Source organism: Leopardus geoffroyi, chromosome D3 (genome assembly GCF_018350155.1).
Source record: "Leopardus geoffroyi isolate Oge1 chromosome D3, O.geoffroyi_Oge1_pat1.0, whole genome shotgun sequence".
Lineage (NCBI taxonomy): Eukaryota > Metazoa > Chordata > Mammalia > Carnivora > Felidae > Leopardus > Leopardus geoffroyi.
In genome coordinates, this window is record NC_059339.1 from 69,312,234 (window position 1) to 69,339,060 (window position 26,827).

The window sequence follows — 26,827 nt, forward strand, 5'->3', positions numbered from 1 at the left end:
TTTTACCTCAATTAAAAATTTTTAAAAATGCAAGAAATGACAGGAAAGGATTAACTGAAGTTAAAGCAGTATTTATTCAATTTTCTTGCACTCGTATTATCTAAGGCATGAGTGGTGATTATTCAGCATCATACCAATTCTTTTAAGGCCTCTGTGGTTGGACGTTTGCTCAGAGATAGATCCCATCTGGTGCAAATCTGAGAGAACTTATTTATTCTGGCGTGGGCTCTTATTCATGAGAGACACATCTTTTTGCCTCACTATCCCTTCATCGAGCTCAATCACTTTCAGTACAGGGCATGTGTGGTTTTGCAGCTGCTCTGAAGGTCACCTGGCTCCCGGTGGCCCTGGGCCCTCGAAGTGCGAGCGGGCCTCGGCGGGCCCCTCAGGCTGTGCTTTCGATGATAACTGCGATACCCTGGCCGCCCCCGATGCAAGCTGATCCCACAGCGTATCTTCCACCCCGACGCCTGCAAGAGAAAGCAGTGGCTGAAATCCACCCGAATAAAAAACGAACAGAGTTAATTCGAAAACGAATTAAATAGAATTAATAATGGTCACATCTACATTAATCATTCTCATTCAGCTCATCTCAATCTTTTCCCCAATCCTCAATATCGGTTTACAGTCGCAAGAGGAGAAAGAATTTAGAAAGCGGAATACTTGTACTAAAAGAAAGTGGTCACACAGAAGGGGGAAGCCGAGAGACAGAGACGCTGAGGTGTGCCGGGGGAAAGAAGAGACAGGAGGCGGCAGAGACAGGCGGAGACGGGCTCCTCCTGAGGAGGAGTGAGGAGCCATCAGCCTCTTTGATTTATATGGTTTCGGATTTTTATGGCACCTTGGAGTGAGCGCAATTAGTGAAGTTTGTCCATGTGAAAAGGCAGGTAATTTAGAAGCATTTCATGCTCCTTTCATAAAAATTAGACTCCTTTGGATCACAATCTGTTCTCATTCCTCAATCTAACAGGACGACCTTGAGAAAGCCACCTAGGAACTTTCCGGTACACTTCACTCATTTCAATTCAATTACTTATTAAGTGAAATGAGTCCCATTTACCTTAACAGGAGCCAGAGTGATTTTTTTTTTTTTTTTAGGCCTGACATATTTGGTTTTGTTTGCAACCTTCCTAACAGAAAGAAATGGTCCAAAACACACAGCACGGGAAGGAGGAGCTCTTCTATTAGGACTGAAAGATTTCAAACACACAGAAGGCTCCTCCTGGAACTCTGGCAACAGTGAAGGAAACACTTAGCTCAGACCCAAACTAGCAGTTTGCTTCGGTTTCTTAAATGACAGCATCTAGATGGGAACCCTCCCAATATGTTGTCTGGTTTCCTAAATAATTTTATCTTGCTCTTGCAATGGGCACTAGAGTGTGAGCACCATGAGGACGGCGGCCTCGTGAGTGCTGACTGCTGTGTACCAGCACCGGGTGGGGGCAGAGCCAGGAGGGGGCATGTGCTGAGGGGCTACACTGAGCCCATGGCAAACACGAGGAAGCGTGCACATCCCAAGTGCAGGGCCCCAAAAAAGTCAACCGAGTCACCTCTAATCTCAGCCGAAAAGGGTATAACTTGTTCCTGGTGAGAAGCAGTACGGGGGGATATAAGGAGGAATGAAAAGTGTTGGACTGTTCTGGGGAAACTTAAATCCGTGCATTTTTACCAACGATGGCAAATATAAAATGCAACAATTTCTAGCAGATACCTTAATTCGTGAACCAGGTGCGCCATAATTCTTGTTCCAGATCCTCCCAGTGGGTGACCCAAAGCAATGGCTCCGCCATTCACGTTGGTTTTACTTGGGTCAAGATCCAAACTCTTCTGAACTGCTAAGTACTGAGGAGCAAAAGCTTCGTTCACCTAAAAATAATCAAAACACTGGTAAAAATCCTTACTCATAAGTTGATTTTCGACCGAGAATTGTCCAGTCCTACTGATGGCTAATTTTGCTCTTTTTTTTTTTTTTTCTATTTAAACTACCTTGCGAGGTTATTTTAGTTTATCTTCAACCACTCTTTGTAAAGACATCGGGTTTGAAAATGGGTGTATTTACTAACTTATACTTTAAGTCCACTGCATCCCTTGGAGAAAAGAAATCCTCAGTAATGTTATAAACATACCTACTAGAGGCAGTGGGAGATGGTCCACAGGTTCTGAAGCCAGAGGGATGGCTCAAATCTTGGCTGAGTGCATGTTCTTTAAGTTCTGGACACTCAAGGCTCCCTCAACAGTAAAATGTGGATGCAGTACAGCCTAAGAGTTATTGTCAAGGTTAAATGAAATTATGGGTATTAAGTGTCTAGTGTAGCACCTGACACATACCAACTATTCAGTAGATGATCGCTGCCAGTATTATCACTGCAGTGCTACTTGCCATACATCCTAGAAGAAACTGACATATGACAAAGGATAAACCTTCAGAGCCAGACACACAGAAAGGTTACTATGCTGATACTAGGCAGATCTGAAAAGTAGTGTATTTATTACTTAACAAGGTTGGCTATATGAATTACCTTCCTGGGGCGCCTGGGTGGCTCAGTTGGTTAAGCGGCCGACTTCGGCTCAGGTCACGATCTCACAGTTTGTGAGTTCGAGCCCCGCGTCAGGCTCTGTGCTGACAGCTCGGAGCCTGGAGCCTACTTCAGATTCTGTGTCTCCCCTTCTCTCTACCCCTCCCCTGCTCACGCTCTGTGTGTCTCTCTCTCAATAATAAATAAATGTTAAAAAAAAAAAAAAAGAATTACCTTCCTTCAAGTTCATAGCAGTATATTTTCAACATGATTGTAGCTAGAAAATTGTGTCAGTAGGAAAACTGTTAAGAGAGGTAACTTTTACAGAGTCGAGATCAAAATCTAGTCGTGTTCTTTCCTACTGTATTTTCTGTTTCCCCAAGATGGTGCTTTGTCTTTAGATCCTACATTATTTTTCCATTTTATATCGGCATGATCATCAAAAGTCCCAAAGACAATCATATCAAGATGTTGAGCGCTATGTCCTTGAGTACATATACATCTATAAATGATTATGAACAGATTTAAGGAGCTGACAAATTTAAACAGAGTTTTTAAGTGTGAAATCTAAAGGAAAAAATTTAATGACATTATTTGCTAATACAAATATGGTAATTAATTAGCCCCCTTGAGGCTCTAATAATGGAAGAAGAGATTTAAGGATAAGCCATTTGTCTAAAACTATGGTTTCCTGGGTGAGAGATTACCACAGAGGAGATCACACGTGTGCCCAGAGAATGCCCCTTCTCTACCAATTTAAATAGAGACGTTTCCTTTGTTGTATTTGTTATCTTTCAATGTCAAGGAGCATATGTTTAATTACCTAAAATTTTCAAATACTCCCCAAATGTAAAATGTATATAATCCAGCCTTAAGTATTTTCTTTTCTACTCCTACTTTTAATTATTCTACACATTTAAGATGCCTTTGTTCTAACCTAATATTAAAAAAAAAAAAAATCACCATACCAATAAACTTAAGTTTTCTATGTGAAAAATTATGACATCCTAAATCTAGCTGCAACTATGGTGTAAAAGCCAAAGATAAGTTTGGGGAAGGGGGGAGTTTTAACTTGGGGAGAGGGCCAGAAACTTCTAGATTTGGCATCAGATACAGTTTTCTATTATATCAATTCTTTTGCTTGTATTTTTTCATTTTCATCCATAAAAGAAGGTTAAAGTTATTTATTTCTCACCCACCTTATATCATATTCAATTGAATTCAACAAGCACATTAATAGTCTAAAATGCAATAGTCTTATAAGGGTCAAAGAAGTTTCCAGGAATTCATATTTTAGTAGAAAAAAATCAGGCTGTTTTAATTATTCAAATACACATAAAGCATTTTAATCAGGTAGACAAAAGTACCAACCCAGGCATGTAACGAAAAGTAATACGTATTTAGATGCACATCATTTGGAAAGGCAATAGCACTAAAACAAAAGAGCTATAAAATACCAAATAAAGCCATTAATGCTGTAGAAGTTGGTGGTTTACTCATATAAAAAAGCATCACACTTACCTCTACCAAATCCATGTCCTTAAGACTCTGTCCTGTTTTCTTCAGTGCCCCATTGATAGCAGGGACAGGACCTATATAAGCACAAAAATCAATTTCATCTTATATGTAGTTAAGTATCAAATTTCTCCTTCTTTACTAAGCAGGTAAGGAAGGAAGAAATAATGTGACAGTTATTAGTAGCCACAGTTCTTACTACCTTGATAGCACATTATTCAATGATGTGACAATAAAAAAACAGAAAAAAGAACCCAAGGGAAAAGCTGGTTATGCAGTCCAATTGTAGATGAGAGGCTCACGTGAGACGTTCTACCATAAACAGCTTTAAGGGTTCAGACAGCCAAAGGAGTTCTATCTGGGGTTCCGCATTTACAGACCACGCTTCATACCAAATGGCCAGGCAGACCGAGTGCTCTCCTGCATACAAATCACATGCATTCCTAGTACCGAAGAGACTGTGGCTACTCTGAACTTGCAGGCCATCTGGGCAAAAGGCAAGAAGCAGCAGTAGCATCTCCACGTGGGCACAGCAAGACAGGAAGCCACGAGGCACTTGAGGGAAAAGATCTCTGAAGCAAAGAGGTGTTTATAATGCCAAAGGTAGGCAGGGAATTTAAACAAAACAAAACCCCCTCTGCAGATGCAAAATCTACCCAGTAAGACTTCTGAAACTTTAGCTCCCAGATTACTGATGATCACCCATGGCTGTTTAATGCTGCTCATAATTTTTAGGTATATTGACATTTTTCCCGTAAGATAAAAAATCTGGCTAAAGAAGATTATCTACTTCTTTATCTGTTCATAAAGAACGAAATTGCCATAAATTTTTCTATCTATCTATCTATCTATCTATCTATCTATCTATCTGGTATGTTCTGCTGAATTCAAGTAGTCAAATATCCCACAACAAGTTTCATAAATATACCTAAGGTAAATGAGAAATCAGTCTGTATGAGAAGCATAATGCAATCTAAATATAACGTAACTTGTTTTGTCACCTAGTTAAAATGTTCTTTGGACAACAGTATGCTTATTGGTTGAGGGCACCCAGTTAGCGCTTTTCAATTTGAAGAACCAGTTTTGCGCGTCAGCACAGAACCTAGTTCCAGATTCTCTTTGTATCTCTAAGGCCCCAAAGCAGGATGGACAGTCAACAGGAAAGCATGTTTTCCAGCATGGTCAGGGATGAAGCATCCTGTGAAAGACACTCAGAACTAAAAGCTGAGGATGTGACATCCACCATCCCACATACTTCCTTGCCTTCATATCCATATTAGGCACGACTCGATATGTTGTTAACTTAGAATCATTACACTATCCTGGGCCGCAACTTGAGTTTTAAAGGATGTTCCCATAACACTGTTATTTACCGGGACTCAGGAAGTTATACTATTCTCACTGGGAAAAGGAGATCTCATTTCTAGGCCTACCACTAAATAGCTATGTGACCTTGGGTACCTTTTTTGGGCTACAAGCTTCTCATCAGAAGTGCTCTGAATTGGTTTTTAACATTTTTCTTTTTAACCATTGGAATTCTTTCTACAAATAAAGCCCAATAAAAGATAAAGCCAGAGCTGCTACAGTTAAAGAGGTTCCAAGCTTCACCCACTATTGCCATCACTGGCGAGTTACAGGGAGCACTGTCTTTCCATATGTGTCCTTCCTTGGAGCCATTACTGTTCTTTCCCAGTCCTGGCTTATCCCCTTTTTCTGGGTCAGTAGCTACTCTACAGTGCTAAGGATTGCTTGATGCCGGAGAACTGCATAACTGAGAAAACTATTCTTAGAAACTGGATTGATGAATCAGTCCCCACCACTCAATAACGGCTCTCCCTGGCTTATTCATCTGGTGCCATTTCATGTAGTTAACTTGTTTAATCCCATATGACAACCAATAGACAGCTGTTTAGGTGAAGGGACATTTGACACTGTGGGGCATTTGGTATATACGCCCTGAAGGGGGAAAAAATCAAGCCTTCCACAATGGTATTTGTTGTACTACAGGGCCAACATTCAGGCCCTGGAAGAGAACGAAGGGAAATTACATTTTTTTTTTTTTTTTTTTTTTTGCTGACTATGTTAATGTAACAGAACCTAGTAAAAATTGAGATTAAACTGAAAAAGAACTACAGAATAACTACTTATCTATATCAGATAAATTTGATTGATCATCAAAGCCACCTAGGTACACTTAAAAAAAAAAAAAGCCATACTCCCAGGCTCCACCCTGGAAGTACTGAAACAAAATCTTTCCAGGTGGGATTACAGGCAGATTTTGATGATCACTTGGGGTTGGGAACCACTGTTCTAGAGACTGAAATGATAAATGCCATACCAATACACAGATGTTTAATTTTTTAAGCTACCTTCCATCTCTAAAACAAAAGCTGATGTTTTGTTGATAGCGAGTAGCTGAAAGCTAATAAGCTTTTAAACCTGTAACATAGAAAAAATGGACTTTTTTTTAAAGTTTATTTATTTGAGAGAGAGAGAGAGAGAGAGAGAGAGAGCGCAAGCAGGGGAGGGGCAGAGAGAATCCCAAGCAACCTCTGCGCTGTGAGCATAGAGCCCGATGTGGGGCTCAAAGTCATGAAACTGTGAGATCAAGACCTGAGCCGAAAGAGAGTCAGAAGCCTAACCGACTGAGCCGCCCAGGTGCCCCCCCCCTCCGCCCCGGAAATGGACTCTTAACAGATGTTTACACAGCTTAAAGTTTAGTTAAAGTAATCTGAAGCACAGTGAAAGCCGACAAAGTATGGACATGCCAGCTTTCTTTTTTAGGAATTCTGTAGAGAGACATCTCCGAAGGACATGGCAGCAAACACGGTTGGGTATTAACTCAGTCCCAATCAGCATACTGGAATCACTCAGGTAGAAGCTTGAGGTTCACACTGAAGGCCCTCTGGGAATGCAGGTCACAACAGGTCAACCCCCTTCTAGCGTGGGACCTACTTCAAAAATTGATTAGTTGAAGAAGGCCTAATTAAGCTCATAGCAAAATCTCTGGGCCTATCAAGAATCTGAACATAGCCCTGGCATAGGCTTTTCTTTGGGGTATGAGGGTACAGGTGGGACACATCAAAGCCTCTGGGCATGAATGTTTTTGTAAGTGAGGCCCCTCATCAGTTCCGAGGATGACAGGAACTACTACAGTCAGCATCAGCTGCGGTTCCTGGAGTGTATCCAGCGAAAAGCTTTTCGTTCCCCTAATTCATATTTTTCAAGCCAAGAAAGAGTATACAGTTGGCTCTTTAACAACATAAGTTTGAACTGTGTGGATCCACTTACAGGCAGATTTTTTTGATAAACATAGTAGAGTACTATAAATGCATTTTGTCAATAACATTTCCTTTTCTCTGGTTTATCGTAAGACTACAGTATTTACTACATATAAAATATGTGTTAACAGTTTATGTTATTGGTAAGGCTTCTGGGCAACAGTAGGCTATTGTAGTTAAGTTTTGGGGGAATCAAAAGTTATACTTGGATTTTGGCTACATGACGGCTGGCGCCCCTAACCCCCACGTTGTTCAAGGGTCAACTGTACACGTTTGTAGGGGTTCTGCTAATCTTTGCCAAGTGAGATACACTGTAATTCTTCATTTTCCTATTAAGGCCCAGTTGAGCCGGGTGGGCATGACTTTGACTTCCTGAGACAACACGGTGAGAAGAGCACTTGAATTAGAGAGGCCCGGTTCTCATCCTGGCTCCATCACTTACTGGTCTGGAACTTTACAAGACAACCTCCCTAAGTTTCAATTTTCTCATTCACAAAGGGGTTGTGGGAAGAAGAAATGAGATATACTAGTGGCCACATGCAGAACAGCCAGCATTCAGGAATCTCTGTTTCACCCCAGGATCTCTCCCCCATCGCGTGTTCTCTCATCTTGTCCCCACCTTGTAATTCTTCTCTGTTCTATTCTGGGTGTTAGTTTTAAAGATCTCAAATGGCAATGGAATACTACTTGGCAATGAGAAAGAATGAAATATGGCCTTTTGTAGCAATGTGGATGGAACTGGAGAGTGTTATGCTAAGTGAAATAAGTCAGGCAGAGAAAGACAGATACCATATGTTTTCACTCTTATGTGGATCCTGAGAAACTTAACAGAAGACCATGGGGGAAGGGAAGGGGGAAAAAAATTACAGAGAGGGAAGGAGGCAAGCCATAAGAGACTCTTAAAAACTGAGAATAAACTGAGGGTTGGTGGGGGGTGGGAGGGAGGGGAAAGTGGGTGATGGGCATTGAGGTGTTGTCTGGAAACCACTTTGACAATAAATTTCATATTAATAAATAAATAAATAAATATCTCAAATGGACAGTAAAACATGATTAACCGCCCACAAGAGTCTGTACAGTCTTGGTTTTCCTACTGTGCCTGGCACCGTTTTTTATGAAGATTAGTTGTTTAAATGACTGATTACCAATCTCCTTTTCTCCACAAGTGACCTTGATTTGGCTACTGTTTAAGGTATCTGAATGCCAGAGAAGAGTTAACTCTGGAGACATAACAGACTGGTCCGTTTCACTGCAAACTTACCAATACCCATGATAGAGGGATCACATCCAGACGCAAAATAGCCCACAATTCTTGCGAGTGGTGTGAAGTTATGTTTTTTAACGGCATCTTCACTAGCTATGATAACAGCTCCAGCACCATCGGCTATCCCCTTGGAAACAAAAACAGAAGATTAATTAGAGGGCAAGAGGATCCACTTAATTATGATCTGAACTAACGGGGTAATGTTAGGATTATGGTAATGCAGAGGAAGCAGCACCACAATTTGGGGGATAGCAAGTAGTGCCCGCAGTGCTCGGGTGGGCTGGAGACTGACTCGGGCACAGAATGCCACTTCACCAACGGAAAACAGGAAACGGTGGCAAGAGGAGCTTATATCCAGATGTGGGGAGAGGTAAGAAATCTGATGAGTTGTATGCATCAGGGAAAAAACAAAATGAAACATGAACACAGGTAGATTTCCTTCCAGATTCCTCAGATAATAGTCTGAAAGAACCAAGAAATTGGAAGAGTATTATATGAGAGCACCTAGTTAAAATATTTTGGTTTGGACCATGAAAACTCCAATTTGCAGAATATGAACACTACTAATTTTTTTTTTCAAATTTTTAAAGTTTATTTATTTTGAGAGAGCTAGTGGGGGGAGGGGTGGGGAAGAGAAAGAGAGAGAGAGAGAGAGAGAGAGAGAGAGAGAGAATCCCAAGAAGGCTCCTTGCTGATAGCACAGAGACTGACGTGGGGCTTGAACTCACAAACTGTGAGATCATGACCTGAGCCAAAACCATGAGTTGGACGATTAACCGACTGAGCCACCCAGGTGCCCCTATGAACACTACTAATTTAAGCGAAATTACTAAAGACTAGTATGAAAAGTATCTAAAAGACACCTCACGATTACTCTGCACTGAATACAATAAGAAGAGTTCGAGAGTTCAAGGTACGTGCCACCTACCGACGCATTCCCTGCAGTAACGGTTCCTTCCTTCTTGAATACTGGAGGCAGTTTATTTAACTGCTCCAGGGTTGTTTGGGGCCGAGCGTGCTCATCTACCTGCATCATCTGTTTCCCCTTCTTAGTCTTCACCTCAATTGGTACCATCTCATTATTAAAGTAGCCAGCATCATTAGCTGAAATAGGAGACCATCATAAGAATGGGAAAAAAAAGATGATATAAGAAATGAAATCACACACATCCTTCAATGTAACTTCTGGTCTCCCCTTTCCTCACAGCCCTACTTTAAAATAAGCCTTTACTCGGGGCGCCTGGGTGGCGCAGTCGGTTGAGCGTCCGACTTCAGCCAGGTCACGATCTCGCGGTCCGTGAGTTCGAGCCCCGCGTCAGGCTCTGGGCTGATGGCTCAGAGCCTGGAGCCTGTTTCCGATTCTGTGTCTCCCTCTCTCTCTGCCCCTCCCCCGTTCATGCTCTGTCTCTCTCTGTCCCCAAAAAAATAAACGTTGAAAAAAAATTAAAAAAAAATAATAAATAAAATAAAATAAGCCTTCACTACATGTACAACTGACCTTGCCTGTTGGAGGATTTAATGTACTGCCATGAATCTATACAAATGCATTCTGCATCTTTTTTACCTTATAATTTTTGACCTTTTTTACTACAATTTTTTTTTACAAGGTACTGCTAGATTATTAGCAGTCCTAGTCTGTTAGCTACAGGTATAACAGCACTAAGTAAATTTAAGTCTTATTTAAACTTCTCTGAGTTGAGAAGTAATTTAAAAGGTACCAAGTTGTACAACAATAATTATTGTACACTTAAAAATATGCTAAGAGGGTAGATCTTACGTTAAGTGTTTAGCACAGGAAGAAAAAAGAAGTGGTCTCTAAAAGAAGTGAGCCAAGAAACCTGTAACCGAAATGTAGTGACAAGCAACCTGAAGAAACAATATGAGCTATTACTGACACAGTTCCAAGTGTAACAGCTTACCTACTTCCATCTCCACTCGAACGGACTACAGTAATCTGACGCGTCAGAAATAAGGATAAGCAGGGAGTGATACCACCTTAAGTGTGAAATCACTTTATAGCAGGCTAAAACACTTCCCATATTTGGATTTCACAACTCTATTAGGGAAAAAAGGGAAGGCAAATATTTTTTATCTCCATTGCTCAGTGAGTACATGACCGAGGTCGGATAACTTCTATGTGGCCAAGGCAGAGAGAGAACTGATGACTCTTGACCTCTGGACCAACACCTTCACACTTTAAACGTGTCACCGAAAAACACAGAGAATGAATTGGCTGGCATCAGCTCCAGCCCACTCCTCCCGCTGAAATGCTAAGATGGACTTCATGCTCACTATTCTAAGTATGTAACATCCCTAAATAAGAGTTTCTGCTCGTCTGTAACAGTTTATTTCAAAAACTTTTTTCAGGAGACTCACAAACTTCTTCAACTCACCATCCTTATGAAACACTGCTGGCGGGGTACCTGCTTCGGGCTGGCCTGGCAGCAGCGTGGAATGTTATACCAAGGACGCTGTAGCTCTGGCTGTGGGGTAGTGTGCTATGTCTTCCAGTTGGGTGCAGTGATGCTCAATTAGGAACGGGAGGAGGAAGGCACAAAAGGATGCCCAGTGGGTCCTTTCCAAACGTTATCGTCCCCTCCCTGTGAGTAGGATATGCCTCACAGAGGAAAACATCCTCTGTCCCGGCAGCCCCTGTGACCCTTCATCTCTCACAGTGTATCAGAGCCCTCAGCGTTCTACTAACAACAGAACCAGTTCAGGGCAAAATGTGAGCGTCTAGATAAGGTCAGTTAACAAGGCCACTTTTAAGTAGTATTACTGTATTGCAAAAGAGAAATTTCTGGTTAATTTTGCAATCATTAATAGAATACCTGACCATCTAAAAACAAAAGAATGAAGGAAAAATATGATTTTCAAGAGGTGTAATTAAAAAAACGTTTTTTAATGTCTCTCATTTTTGAGAGACAGAGAGAGTCAGAGTATGAGTGGGGGAGGGGCAGAGAGAGAGGGAGACAGAACCCAAAGCAGGCTCCAGGCTCAGAGCTGTCAGCACAGAGCCTGACGCGGGGCTCGAACTCATGGTCCACGAGATCATGACCTGAGTCAAAGTCGGACGCTTTACCAACTGAGCCGCCCAGGCGCCCATCTAAAGGTGTAATTTAAAACAGATATTATATGACCATTATCGTCTGAAATGAAAGAAATCTCCCCTATTTTTTTTTTTTACGTTGACGTACAACTGACATGTAACGTTATATTAGTTTCAGGTGTACAACAGAATGACTCAACGTTCATATATACAGTGTGGCCAAACGATCACCATGATAAGTCTAGTTAACATCTGTCCCCATACATAGCTACAACAACTTTTTCTTGTAACGACAACTTTTAAGATCTACTCTCTTAGCAACTTCAAATATGCAATACAGTATCGTTAACTATGGTCACGATGCTACACATTACATACCCACGACTTATTTGACAACCTTTATTTTATGACTTCTTTTATTTTATAACCTTCGATGCACTTTACCCATTTCACCCACACCCATAGTTTTGTATAGATATTTATAATATCCAATTTCACTGACCAGCTTTCCACCTCTGCTGGGACTGCAGGGCGTATTTGTCACAGTCTTCTCTGCTTACGTTGTATTTCACAGCAAGATTCTCTGCAGTAATTGCCATGGGGAGTTGGATATGCTGGTCTGTTAATCCTGACCACAAAATATCTTCCAGCTATTAAAAAGACATGCATAATAAAATGATTTGTTAAAGCATATCTTTTGAAAGTAATATGCTATAATGTCTTTACATTTAAATAATTAATAAGAGGAAAGTAAAATTACATTTCCTGACAGCATTTACTCCTATACATATTTGGTTCTGCGACATTTTAAAAAACACCCAATGTCATCATAAAATGCACACATTTCCCCCTCTCTCTAAACGTGGGGCACTAAAGAGAGGCAACGGTGCTAAATGTACAGGGAGAGAACACAGGAAGTCAACCTACAAGCAAAAATTACACCCTCAGGGCCACATTTGGAAGAAACCGAACACTGAGTTCTCATGCAATGTTGCCCTGTAGCCACCTTTGTGAAGCACGATTCTGAGCTCTGTAGACAAGCCTGCACGTGTCTGTGCCCTTTTCAACCCGTGCCTTCGATGACAGGGACAGCCTGTTCTATCAGTCACTGTGAAGTTGAAGAGACCTGGGACACGTAGGTTCTTGAGGAACAGAAAAAGTCGTTACTTATTATCCAGTTAGTTGGTCTCTGGTAAGCATGCCCTTCTGTTCCTTCTAGATGGCCTCAGCGCCGTTGAGTCACCGACCTTTCTGAAGGCTGTCTCAAACATACTTCGTCTAAAATACTATCTCGTATTTCCTAAGTCTTATCCCTTCCAACTTTCAAAAAGACCAGGTGAGGAACTGGCCTGAAGAGTGTAAATCTGTCATTACTGTTGGAAAATGCTAACAATATAGAATGTCACATGGGAGGGACACCACACGATCATTCCTTATCAGCACTGTCATTCCCATGCCGTAGCTCTCAAAGATGTGAAGATCAGTTTTTGTCTGATTTAGGACAATATAATCTGTATTCAAAGAGAATGTTTAAAAAAAAACAACAACAAAGAGAATGTTTTCTGTGATGAAGAAGTATCTATTCATTGGAGATTGCTTCAGAAATAAAACTTCCATAAATCACAGTAAAGATTTAATTACTGGGTTTCCCAATTATTCATGAGAAATTAATCAATGCAAGCTCTGCCTATCTTTTTGATCTGCCTCTTCCCTTCCTCCATTCTCCAAGTATTAATTCCACTACCAGAGGTGTGGGGAGATAAAGTCTATGTGGGTTTTTTTTTTTAATGTGGGTTACAATGTCAAAACTAAAAACCAAACTGGGCTTTTGAAATAGTTTACAAATTTCAAATCATTCGTATCTTGTCAATCCCCTATTAAGGAAATTGGTTTCAAAATTTGTTTTCTCTCTCCCAACATGGTGTTATTAAAATTACTAGCATAATGGCATGACAAAAAATTTTTAAACACTTTAATGGTTCCAACCTTGAGATCTGATCCCAACTTGGTTCCAAAACGTGCGTTCCTGACACAGTAGGGAGCCTGGCTCATGCTTTCAGTTCCTCCGCACAAGACAACTTCAGCATCCTTCACACAAATTTCCTATTTGAAAACAAATGAGCAACAAACAAAACCTTATATTGTGGCAGGGGTATGTATCAAGCAGTAAACTCCCAGTAAATCTAATGAGTTATGAATCCCAGTGTACCGTGCCTCAAAAGGAAATACTTGTAACTTGTAAGGCAAATGCTACAGCACCTATTCCCAAGACACAGGGGAGAAAAAATTAACAGACTTCAACTGTTTGTACACAAGTGACAAATTCTACCTCTGTTTTGGCAAGGAATGGTAATTCTGAACCCAATATAAATCTTGAAAATCAGCAGAGATATTAATGCCTGGCATAACACAGATTGTAAGCCAATGATAAAGAACAAATCCTTTAAAAAGACAAATGTAGGGGCGCCGGGTGGCTCATTCAGTTAAGTGTCCGACTTCAGCTCAGGTCATGATCTCACACTTCGTGGGTTCGAGCCCTGCATCAGCCTCTGTGCTGACAGCTCAGAGCCTGGAGCCTGCTTCCGATTCTGTCTCTCCCTCTCTCTCTGCCCCTCCCCCACTCATGCTCTGTCTCTCTCTGTCTCAAAAATAAATAAACATTAAAAAAAATTATTTTAAGACAGAAGTAGAATTTATCCTTATATTAATGGATGAGTCTGAAGCAGACCACAGATTTACAAGGAACAGGTTAACTGAGGGGGCTCATAAAAAGAAACCCATTTCATTCTTCTAGCTTTCCATTATTTGCATTTCTTAGAAAAGAAGCAAATAACAAGCTTCCATAGAGCCCTGTCTCCACAGTGACTGCTAGGAAAATCAGGATCACTGTTTCAGCTATATCATTATAGAAATAAATTAACTTGAAAACAATTTATTCATTACAATATGTCTGTGTCTTTCATTCTGTAAAAATATGAAGACAGGGGCAAACAAAATTGCATTTCACTATATCCCTTTTCCCTTGTGCTCAAAGGAACAAATGCATTTGCCCAACTATCCCTTAAAAAGGAATATATTTATTTTCTTTTTTTAATTTAAATTTTAGTTAACATACAGTGCAATATTGGCTTCAGAATTCAGTGATTCATCACTAACATTCAACACCCAGTGCTCATCACAACAAGTGCCCTCCTTAGTAGCCATCACCCATCCAGCCCATCCCCCACCCACCTCCCTCCATCAACCCTCAGTTTGTTCTCTATCATTTACAGTCTCTTGTGGTTTGTTTCCCTCTCTCCTCCCAACTCCCCTCCACCATTTTCCATATGTTTATCTGTTTTGTTTCCTAAATTTCACACGAGTGAAATCACACAGTATTTGTCTTTCTCTGATTGACGTATTACACTTAATACGTTAATAGATTCTAGCTCCATCCATGTCATTGCAAATGGCAAGATTTCATTCTTTCTGATGGCCGAGTAATATATATATACACCACATCTTCTTTGTCCATTCATCAGTGGATGGACATTTGGGTTCTCTCCATTGTTTGCCTATTGATAAACATTGGGGTACATGTACCCCTTTGAATCTGTATTTTTGTATGCTTTGGGCAAATAATAGTGCAGTTGCTAGAATCGGGTAGTTCTATTTTTAGTTTTTTGAGGAACCTCCATACTGTTCTCCAGAGTGGCTACACCAGTTTGCATTCCTACTGTCAGTGCAAGAGGGTTCCCCTTTCTCTACGTCCTCACCAACATCTATTGTTTCTTGTGTTGTTAATTTTAGCCATTCTGACAGATGTGAGATGGTATCTCCTCATGGTTTGGATTTGTACTTCCCTGATGATGAGTGATGTTGAGCATCTTTTCATGTGTCTATTAGCCATCTGGATATCTTCTTTGGAAAAGTGTCTATTCATGTCTTCTGCCATTTTTTTTTTCTTTTTTAAGTTTATTTGCTTGAGGGAGTGGGGGAGGGGCAGAGAGAGAGAGAGAGAATCCTAAACAGGCTCCACACAGCCAGTGCACAGCCCAACTCAGGGCTCAATCCCATGAACTGTGAGATCATGACCCGAGCCAGATGCCTAACCAACTGAGCTGCCCAAGCATCCCCTGCCCATTTCTTACCAGGTTTATTTGTTTTCTGGGTGTTGAGTTTGACAAGTTCTTCATAGATTTTAGATACTAAACTTTTATCAGAGGTCATTTGCAAGTATCTTCTCCCATTCCATATGCTGCCTTTTGTTTTTGTTGTTTCCTTTGCTGTGCAGAGCTTTTTAGCTTGATGAAGTCCCAATAGTTCACATTTGCTTTTGTTTCCTTTGCCTTCAGCAATACATCTAGTAAGAAGCTGCTCCAGCCAAGTTCAAAGAGGTTATGGCCTATGTTCTCCTCTAGGATTTTGATAGTTTCCCGTCTCGCATTTAGGTCTTTCATCCATTTTGAATTTATTTTTGTATGTGGTGTAAGCAAATGGTCCAGTTTCATTCCTCTGCATGTCCCCATCCAGTTTTACCAACAACACCATTTGTTGAAGAGACTGTCTTTTTTCCATTGGATATTCTTTCCTTTTTTGGTTTAGATTAGTTGACCATATAGTTGTGGCCATTTCTGGGTCTTCTATTCCATTCCATTGATCTTTGTATCTGTTTTTGTGCCAATACCATTATAGTTTTGTAATATAGCTTGAAATCTGGAATTGTGCTATCTCCAGTTTTGTTTTTCTTTTTCAGGATTGCTTTTGCTATTCAGCGTCTTTTGTGGTTCCATACAAATTTTAGGATGGTTTTTTCCAGCTCTGCAAAAAATGATGGTGGTATTTTGAATAGGGATTGCATAAATGTGTAGACTGCTTTGGGTAGTATGGACACTTTAACAATGTTTATTCTTCCAATCCATGAGCATGGGATGCTTTTCCATTTCTTTGTGGGCTCTTCAGTTTCTTGCATAAGCATTCTATAGTTTTCAGACCTTTTACTTCTTTAGTTAGGTTCATCCCTCGGTAGCTTATTGTTTTTGGTGCAACTGCAAATGGGATCAATTCCATGGTTTCTTTGTCTGCTGTTATTGGTGTATAGGAATGCAACAGATTTCTGTACATTGATTTTATATCCTGTGATTTTGCCAAATTCATGTATTAGTTCTAGCAATTTTTTGCTGGAGTCTTTTGGGTGTTCTACACAGAGTATCATGTCATCTGCAAACAGTGAAAGTTTGACTTCTTCCTTGCTGATTTGTATGCCCTTTATTTCTTTTTGTTGTCTGATTGCTGAGGGTAAGACTTCCAGTACTATATTAAATAGTGATGGTGAGAGCAGATATCCTTGTCTTGCTCCTGACTGTAGGGGAAAGGCTCTTTGCATTTCCCCATTGAGGATATTAGCTGTGGGTCTTTCGGATATGGCCTTTATGATGTTGAGGTATGTTCCATTTATCCCTACTTTGTTGAGGGCTGTTATCAAGAATGGATGCTGTATTTGGTCAAATGCTTTTTCTAAATCTATTGACAGGATGATACGATTCTTATCCTTTCTTTTATTAATGTGGTATACCACATTGATTAATTTGTGAATACTGAACCAGCACTGCAGCCCAGGAATAAATCCCACTTGATCATGGTGAATAATTCTTTTAATGTACTATTGATTTTGGTTTGCTAATATCTTCTTGAGAATTTGTGCATCCATGTTCATTAGGGATATTGGTCTATCAATCTCCTTTCTAGTGGGGTAATGCTGGCTTTGTAGAATGAGTTTGGAAATTTTCCTTCTATTTCTACTTTTTGGAGCAGTTTGAGAAGAACAGGTATTGACCCTTCTTTAAGTCTCTGGTGGAATCCCCTTGGGAAGCCATCTGGCCCAGGACTTTTGTTTGTTGGAAAATTTTTGATTACTGATTCGATTTCTTTATTGGTTATGGGTGTATTCAAATTTTCTATTTCTTCCTATTTCAGTTTTGGAGGTTTGTGAGTTTCTAGGAATTTGTCCATTTCTTCTAGATTGCTTCCATTTCCTCCAGTCTGTTGGCATATAATTTTTCATACTATTCTCTTACAATGGTTTATATTTCTGTGGTGTTGGTTGTGACCTTTCCACTTTCATTTGTGATTTTATCTATTTGGGTCCTTTCTCTTTTCTTTTTCATAAATCTGGTTAGGGACTTATCAATTTTGTTAATTCTTTCAAAGAACCAGCTCCCGGTTTCATTGATCTGTTCTACTGTATTTTTTGTTTGTTTCTATATTGCTTATTTCTCTTCTAATCTTTATTATTTTCCTTCTCCCTTTAGGCTTTATTTGCTGTTACTTTTCTTAATTTGAAAAAAATTTTTTTAATATTTATTTATTTTTTAGAGAGAGTGTGAGCGGGGAAGGGCCAGACAGAGAGGGAGAAATAGAACCTGAAGCAGGCTCCAGACTGTGAGCTGTCAGCACAGAGCCCAATGCGAGGCCCGAATCCACAAATGGTGAGATCATGACCTGAGCCAAAGTCAGACACTCAACTAACTGAGCCACCCAGGCACCCTCTGCTATCCCTTTTCTAGCTCGTTTAGGTGTAAGGTTATGTTGTGTATTTGGGACATTTCTTGCTTCTTGACAAAGGCCTGAATTCCAATAAACTTGCCTCTTAGGACTGCCTTTTTGCATCCCAAAGGTTTTGGGCTGTTGTGTTTTCATTTTCATTTGCCTCCATGTATTTTTAAATTTCTTCTTTAATTTTCTGCTTAACCCATTCATTCTTTAGTAGGATGTTCTTTAACCCCCATGTATTTAGGGCTTTCCAAATTTTTTCTTGTGGCTGACTTCAAGTTTCATAGTGTTGGGATCCGAAAATATGCATGGTATGGTCTTGATCTTTTTGTACTTGCTAAGGGCTGATTTGTGACCCAGTATGTGATCTATTCTGAAAAATGTTCCATGTGCACTTGAGAAGAATGTGAATTTTGCTGCTTTAGGATGAAAAGTTCTGAATATATCTTTTAAGTCCATCCGGTCCAGTGTGTCATTCAAAGCCATTGTTTCCTGGTTGATTTTCTGCTTAGATGATCTGTCCATTGTCGTAAGTAGGGTGTTAAAGTCCCCTACTATTAGGGTATTATTATCAATGAGTTTCTTTATGTTTGTTATTAATTGACTTATACATTTGGATGTCTCCAAGTTGAAGGCATAAATATTTACAATTGTTAGATCTTTTTGAGGGATAGACCCCTTAATTATGATAATAATGCCCTTCTTCATTTCTTATTACAGTCTTTGTTTTAAAATTTAGTTTGTCTTTGGGGCACGTGGGTGGCTCAGTCGGTTAAGTGTCCAACTTCAGCTCAGGTCATGATACCATGGTTTGTGAGCGCAAGTCCTGCGTGAGTTCCTCTGTCCCCCTCTCTTTCTGCCTCTCCCTTGCTCATGCTTTCTCTCAAAAATAATCATTTGTAAATGAATGAAGTGAATGAATAAGTAAGACCTGGTTTGTCTGATGTAAGTATGTAAGTATGGCCACTCTGGCTTTCTTTTGATCTCCATTAGCATAATAGATTGTTCTCTATCCCCTCACTTTCAATCTGCAGGTGTCTTTAGGTCTAAAATGAGTCTACTGTAGGCAGCATATAGATGGATCTTTTTTTTTTTTTTTTTTTTTATCCATTCTGATACTCTATATCTTTTGATTGGAGCATTTAGTCCATTTATATTCAGAGTGATTATTGAAAGATACGTATTTAGTGCCATCGTATTACCTGTAGAGTTGGTGTTTCTGGTGATGTTCCCTGATCCTTTCGTCTTTGTTGCTTTGGTCTTTTGGTTTTTTTCTCCAAAGAGTCCCCCTTAAAATTTCTTGTAGGGCTGCTTTAATGGTCACAAACTAAACTCCTTTAGTTTTTGTCTGGGAAACTCTTTACCTCTCCTTCTAGTCTGAATGACAGCCTTGCTGGATAAAGAGTTCTTGGCTGCATCTTTTTCCCATTCAGCACATTGAATATTTCCTGACACTCCCTTCTGGCCTGCCAACTTCCTGTGGATAGGTCTGCTGCTAACTTTACGTGTCAACCCTTGTAGGTTAAGGATTTTTTGCCCCTAGCTTCTTTCAGAATTCTCTTTCTATTTTTCAAGTTTTCCTATGGTATGTCATGGGGCTGAATGTTTTGTTGATTTTGAGGGGAGTTCTCTGTGCCTCAGGGACTTGAATGCCTGTTTCCTTCCCCAGATTAGGGAAGCTTTCAGCTATAATTTGTTCAAATAAACCTTCTGCCACTTTTCCCCACTCCTCTTCTGGGACTCCTATGATAGGGACATTATTTTACTTTGTAGAATCAATGAGTTCCCTAAGTCTACCTTTGTGATCTAACCGTTTTCTTTCCCTCTTCTTTTTAGCTTCATTATTTTCCATAATGTTTTCTTTTATATCACCTATTCTCTCCTCTGCTTCCTCAACCCTCATTGTCACTATATCCAGTTTGTTTTGCATGTCAGTTACAACATTTTTATTTCAGCCTCACTAGTTTTTAGGTCTTTTATCTCTACAGGGAGGCTGTGCACAGTGTCTTCTATGCTTTCTTCAAGTCCCCTGGTAGTCTTATGACTGTTGGTCTAAATTCTTGTTCAGATACGTTACTTATATCTGTTCTGAGCAAGTCCCTGGCGGTGATTTCTTACTGACCTTTCTTTTGGGGAAAATTGCTCCATTTTGTCATTCTGGCTAAGTTTCTGTCTTTTGCATGTTTTGAAAGCTTGTTATGTTTCCTGCACTTGAGAGTGATGTTATATTAAAAAGGGGTTGTACACTGTTCAAGGCCTGGACACTTCAGGAGAAACCCTTCCAGAAGTGTTTCTGACGTATGCTGTGTGCACTCTGCTGTTACGTTTTGGCTGCTCTTTCCCACTGGTCGGTCCTCTGCAGAGCTCCTCCTAGATTGCAGTGGGGAGTGTTTGGACCTTTAACTAGGTATGTTTTGATTTGCTGTTAAAATAAGCCTGGAAAACAAGAAAAACAAAAGCCTGATTCCAAAAATAAATAAATAAATGAGTGAATGAAAAGGAAAGGAATGAAAAAAAAAAAAAACAAAGAGACAATCAAGACTATAAGCCTCATTCTAAAGAAAAAGAAAAACAAAAAAGAAACAAAAATGAAAAAAAAGAAGCTTGATCCAAAAAGAAGAGAAAAATAACAAACGAACAAAGAAAAAACTATAAGCCCAATTCCAAAGAAGAAAATTAAAAACAAGAAACTTTTAAAAAGAAGAAAATTAAAAAAAAAAAAAAAAAGTAAGCCTGGCCCTGTTTCCACCAGAACTGCAGGTGATGCTCTGAAGCACCGCATGTTCCCTAATCTGGTGCCTGTGGGCTACTGTCTGTGCTGTTCTTCCGGAGGAGACGCTCACTGCGCTGGCTCAGAGTCTGCGCTGCCCCAGTAAACACACAGTTGCAAGGCACAGGGGGGCGGGGTTTGGTGTAAGTGGGTCCCGCCTCCACTGGGGGGCCACCGTGTTTCTCTCCGAAGTCCCCACGTTGGTGTTAAGGGGAAAATGGCATCACCCCAATCTCTCGTCCCCGGACAGGGGATCTCAGAACCCGCTGTTCAGGAAGCCCTCGCAGAAGGGCAAGGGCTGTCAGGGCTCCATGCACCACAGCTTTGGCACGTGGCCAGGATTTAAAACCGGAAATCTTAAAGGACCTGGCACCACGTGGACCCGCTCCCTTCCCCTGGAGTAGAGCCTCTCCACACTGTGTCTGATGTCCTTTGTCCCTGAAAACCAGTCCCATGCCTGCACGGTGCCTGCAATCTATGGTGCAGCACTGCAAAAAGCAGCAAGCAAGTTATCTGTCCTCTGTCCCCTTCCTATAAAAGGCCTTCTGCTGGCGCCTGCAGGGGTTTTGTCCTTGGAGAGGCAATATACCCTCCTGCAAATGTACTCCAGAAAAGGGAATGTTCTCAGATCCCCACACCACACTGTGCACTCCAGGGCCCCCTTCCTCCTTCTTCCGAGCCACAGCTCCACTCCAGAGAAAGTCACACACTTCCAAAACCTCAGAGTTTGAGCTCCACACGCTGTTGGCAAAAAAACCGTGATGCTCAGTACCCCTCGCTCCCCAGTCCGTGGTCCAGAGAGGTTTTTGTCTTGTGTGAATCTGACACCGCACACTCTCAACCCGTTTCTCTCCTTTTTGTCTCTCCATGGAAAGGGCTCCTCCCCATCCATGGCGCTGCCATTTTCCTCTCCCCCAATTCACTTCCATGCACCTCACACCTGCTACACTGTCTCCTTCCAACCGTGCAGATCCTTCTGACAGTGTTCAGATCGGTTTGCTGGGTGTTCCGAGTGATTTGATCACAACACAGTTGTGTTTGAGGGATGAGAAAAACCAATTTTCTCCATCCTAACGTCTCCCAAAGGAATACATTTCTTATCATCCCCTAAATGTTCCAACTCTCTTCCTAGCCTTATAGTCTTTATTCAGTGTTTCAAACTGCCTCACAGGGAACTCTCACAGACCTGGGTTCAAGTTCTGCCTCTACGACTTAGTAACCTTAAAGATCAGTTTCCTTGCCGGTAAAATGGGAATATTAATAGTTCTTGCCACAAGGGATGGCTGTGAAGATTGAGATATTCAATGTAAATCTAGCATAGGTCAGGCACATAGGAAGCCCTCGGTCAAAATAACAGGTCATGATTAGCTTTTAAAAAAATTGTGATAAAACATACATAACTTAAAAGTTATCATTGTATGGGAATGCAAGCTGGTGCAGCCACTCTGGAAAACAGTCTGGAGGTTCCTCAAAAAATTAAAAATAGAACTACCCTACGACCCTGCAATTGCACTACTAGGTGTTTATCCAAGGGATAAACAGGTGTGCTGTTTCGAAGGGACACATGCACCCCCATGTTTATAGCAGCACTATCAACAATAGCCAAAGTATGGAAAGAGCCCAAATGTCCATCGATGGATGAATGGATAAAGAAGATGTGGTATATGTATACAATGGAGTATTACTCGGCAATCAAAAAGAAGGAAATCTTGCCATTTGCAACTACGTGGATGGAACTGGAGGGTATTATGCTAAGTGCAATTAGTCAGAGAAAAACAAATATCATACGACTTCACTCATATGAGGACTTTAAGAGACAAAACACATGAACATAAGGAAAGAAATATAATATAAAAACAGGGAGGGGGACAAAACTGAAGAGATTCATAAATATGGAGAACAAATTGAGGGTTATTGGAGGGGTTGTGGGAGGGGGGATGGGCTAAATGGGTAGGGGGCATTAGGGAATCTACTCCTGAAATCATTGTTGCATTATATGCTAACTAATTTGGATGTAAATTTTAAAAAGTGAAAAATAAAATTAAAGAAAATGTCACCATTATAACCAATTTTAAGTGTATACTTCATTAAGTACATTCACACTGTTGTGTAACCAACCACCACTCATCTCATGAAATCTTTTCATCTTTGCAAACTGGAACTCAGTACCCATTAAACACTAACTCCTCATTCTCTCCTGCCCCCCCAGCCCCAGCAGCCACTGTTTTGCCTTCTGCCTCTATGAATCTGATTACTCATATAAGTGCAATCATACAGTATTTGTCCTTTTGCGAATGGCTTATTCCATTTAGCATGTCTTCAAAGATCTGCTAATCACTTTTAAGAAACTATTTTCTTCCTATGAACTCTTTTCCAAGAAAAATCAAGTATTGACCTCTTCTAATAAGCACCATAAAATAAAAACCTACAGTGTTACAACTGTGGTAGGGTATTTCTTCCAATAGTTTTTAACATAATTTCAGAGAAATAATAAAATGTTGCCCATACCTGACATCCACTCACAATGGACTGGAAACCAGAGCCACAGAGCCTATTAACAGTGAGAGCTGGGGTCTCTTGTGGGACTCCCACACGCAAACCAACATGCCTGGCCATGTATGCAGCATCTGAAGAACTCTGGAACAAAGGAATGAAAAAGACTTTCCTCTGTAAATCTCAGCATTAAGAAGCAGGACAAAATATATGGAAATGTTGGCAATCTATCAAACATTATAAACTATGGGACTCTAAGGTAGGATGCAATGCATATAGATATCATGTATTTTATATAATACGTGTGTTTATTATTTGAATAAAAACTGTAACTTGGTTAGTTGGTTTTTAAACAAAGTATGAGAAACCCTTATATTAAGTCCTCAATACAAGACAGAAATTTATAACAATTGGAGCTGTTTAAAAATAGAATAGGTTATCTCGAAATAGTATGTTCCTTAACAGAGAAAGTATCCAAGGCTGTGCTTCTCAACCTTGGCCGCACACTGGAATAACCAGGAAAGCTTTATTAACATACTGATGCTCAAGATCCTAACCAAACCAATTAAACCAGAAAGGCTACAGGCGAGGCATCAGTAGATACTTTTAAAAACATTCAGGGGATTGTGGGGCGCCTGGGTGGCGCAGTCGGTTAAGCGTCCGACTTCAGCCAGGTCACGATCTCGCGGTCCGTGAGTTCGAGCCCCGCGTCAGGCTCTGGGCTGATGGCTCAGAGCCTGGAGCCTGTTTCTGATTCTGTGTCTCCCTCTCTCTCTGCCCCTCCCCCCGTTCATGCTCTGTCTCTCTCTGTCCCCAAAAAAATAAATAAACGTTGAAAAAAAAAATTAAAAAAAAAAAAAAACATTCAGGGGATTGTAATGAGAAACTGAGGCAGAGACCTGATGATGGAGGAAGGCGAGAGATGAGCAACTGGTCAGAAGAGTAAGAAGTGGGCCTAGACCACTGCTTCCCCTGCTTTAAAATGCTAAAATTTGCTAAAGCAAATTTGACAAAATGTAAAGAACTGGCCCATCAAAGTAAAGGGAATTTTAGGGTGTTCACTGTATTATTCTTTAAAAAAAAATTTTATTTATTTGTTCTTGAGAGAGAGAAAAGAATGTGCATGAGCAGGAGAGGGGCAAAGAGAGAGAGGGAGAGAGAGAATCCCAAGCAGGCTCTGCACTGTCAGCACAGAGCCCGATGTGGGGCTCGAACACACAAACCATGAGATCATGACCTGAGTGAAATCAAGAGTGTGATGTTTAACCAGCTGAGCCACCCAGGTGCCCCTCACTGTAGTATTCTTTTATCTTTTGTATAGGTTTGAAAATTTTCACAATAAAATTCAACAAATTCCCACTGACATTTTTTCTTTCTTTTTTTTTGGTAGCGTATTCTCTAAGTGGTCCCACGAAATGACTTTAAGTCCCTTTTGACACCAAGATTTGCTGGGAAGAGCTTAGTACAGGAGAAAAAGCATGGAACTAGAAGTCAGGGGATCTGCATTCTAGCCCAGGATTGTTATAGATCACCCAGCTCAACTCTTTGAAACTTCTTGAAACATAAGGTTTCCTTATGTGTTAAAAGAGGCCTGGAGTTCTATAAAATCTCTAGGGTTTCTTCTGGCTTTTTACATTCCATAAATCTTACTCAGAGCTTACCTTTTTAAAAAAAGTTCCTAATTATTCTTGTTTTATTTTTCAATTGAGGTGTAACTGGCATATAATGTTGTATTAGTTTCAAGCGTACAACAAAAGGATTCGATATTTGTAGGTATTGGAAAATGATCACCGCAATAAGTCTAGTTGACATCTGTTACCGTACGCAGTTACAAAAATGTTTTTTCTTGTGATGAGGACTGATGTGGGGCTGAGAGTGAACAGGCAAGAAAGAATTCTTGACACGTTTTTGGTACAAAAAGGTGCTTTTATTAAAGCACATGGATAGGACCCGTGGGCAGAAAGAGCTGCACCGGCATTGTGAGGAGTGACTGATTATATACTTCTAGTTAGTGGAAGTCAGGGATGGCGTAAGACTCTAAGGAATTTGGAAGCAAGGCTTTCAGGACCCTGAGGGGCTAGCTGCTGTTAAGATAAGGTTCTTTACTACTGTCTAGTAAAACATTAGTCTTGAGACCCTTTAGATGGATATCACTGGGCCACAAGTTTGAAAGATGATTGCTAACATATACCCTGGGGGTAGGGTGTTTACAGTTATCAGAGGAAAGTAACACTTAAGAGCACAGCTATAGTGGTAAAACATGAAAGAAGTCCTTGAAGGAGTTGTAGGAGTGTTATAATCTGTAGGCCTCAGGAATTCTGCCTGAGACTAGGAGCGGCAGCAAAATTGGCCTTTGTTCGTTTTTCTCCCATCAAGGACTTTTAATATTTACTCTCTTAGCAACTTTCAAATATGCAGTACAGTATTATTAACTATAGTCATCATGCTGTTCATTATATCCTCAAGACTTACTTATTTTATAGCTGGAAGTTTATTTATACCTTTTGACCTCCGGAACTCATTTAATTATTCCTTATAATAAAACTATTTTCATATATTACAATTTCTTAGAACACAATACATTAGTACCTTTAGTACCTCTCAAAACACATATGGAGAAGTTCAAAATACAGTCGATTCTCATTATTCATAGATTCCATACTTGCAAATTCACCTAATTGTTAAAACGTATTTGTAACCCCCAAATCAATACCTGTGGCGCTTTTGTGGTTATTTCCAGCCATGTACAGGGTGGAGAAAATTGTAGTTGTCTAATATGATACACACTTTCCAGCTGAGGATGAACAAGGGGACACTTGGCCTTCTTGTCTTAGCTCTCATGTTATAAACAGATGTCCTTTCTGCAGTCTACTTAGTGCCAAGGGTTTTGTGTGTGTGTGTGTGTGTGTGTGTGTGTTTGCATTTTTGTGGCTTCTGTTGGTGATTGTGCTATTCAAAATAACCCCAAGCAGAGTGCTGAAATGCTGTCTAGTGTGCCTAAGTAGAAGACAGCAGGGAAAAAATACATGTTAGAGAAACTTCAACCAGGCATTAGTTATAGCGCTGCTGGCCAAGAGTTTCATGTTAATGAAGTCATAACATACATTAAGATCAACAGAATAATGAATAATGGACAAGCAAAATGCAGTATTCCATACAATGGAATAGTATTCTGCCACAAAAATGAATGAAGTCCTCTATCCTCCACTGCAAACAAAACCCGTTCTGGGTAGAAGCAAAGTCTCTTGAGTCATGGCTCTGGAGCTGGGGGTGGAAATAACTGCACACCTGTTTCTGAGCCTTATCCCCACCCTAAGAGCTGAGCACTTGGTGAAGGGGGCCATAGCAGCCTCCAGTCTTCTCAGCCTGCCTCTCCTGTATGGAACAACCACTTTCTGAGCCAGCAGA

The 26,827-nt window shown here is 40.4% G+C and overlaps 1 protein-coding gene across 2 annotated transcripts in view; it reads right to left on the reverse strand.

The window, feature by feature from the left end:
• Positions 1 to 55: 55 nt before the first annotated feature.
• ACAA2 (acetyl-CoA acyltransferase 2) overlaps positions 56 to 26,827 on the reverse strand; it is a 34,156-nt gene continuing 7,384 nt past the window's right edge. For both annotated transcript variants that reach the window (XM_045459791.1, XM_045459792.1), the window contains 8 exons: positions 23,435 to 23,563; positions 13,612 to 13,728; positions 12,128 to 12,275; positions 9,505 to 9,680; positions 8,574 to 8,703; positions 4,038 to 4,108; positions 1,712 to 1,866; positions 56 to 470 (listed from right to left, as the gene is read on the reverse strand). In XM_045459791.1, coding sequence (XP_045315747.1) covers positions 386 to 470; positions 1,712 to 1,866; positions 4,038 to 4,108; positions 8,574 to 8,703; positions 9,505 to 9,680; positions 12,128 to 12,275; positions 13,612 to 13,728; positions 23,435 to 23,563 — 1,011 coding nt within the window. In that variant the 3' untranslated portion in view covers positions 56 to 385. The remainder of the gene's footprint in view (positions 471 to 1,711; positions 1,867 to 4,037; positions 4,109 to 8,573; positions 8,704 to 9,504; positions 9,681 to 12,127; positions 12,276 to 13,611; positions 13,729 to 23,434; positions 23,564 to 26,827) is intronic.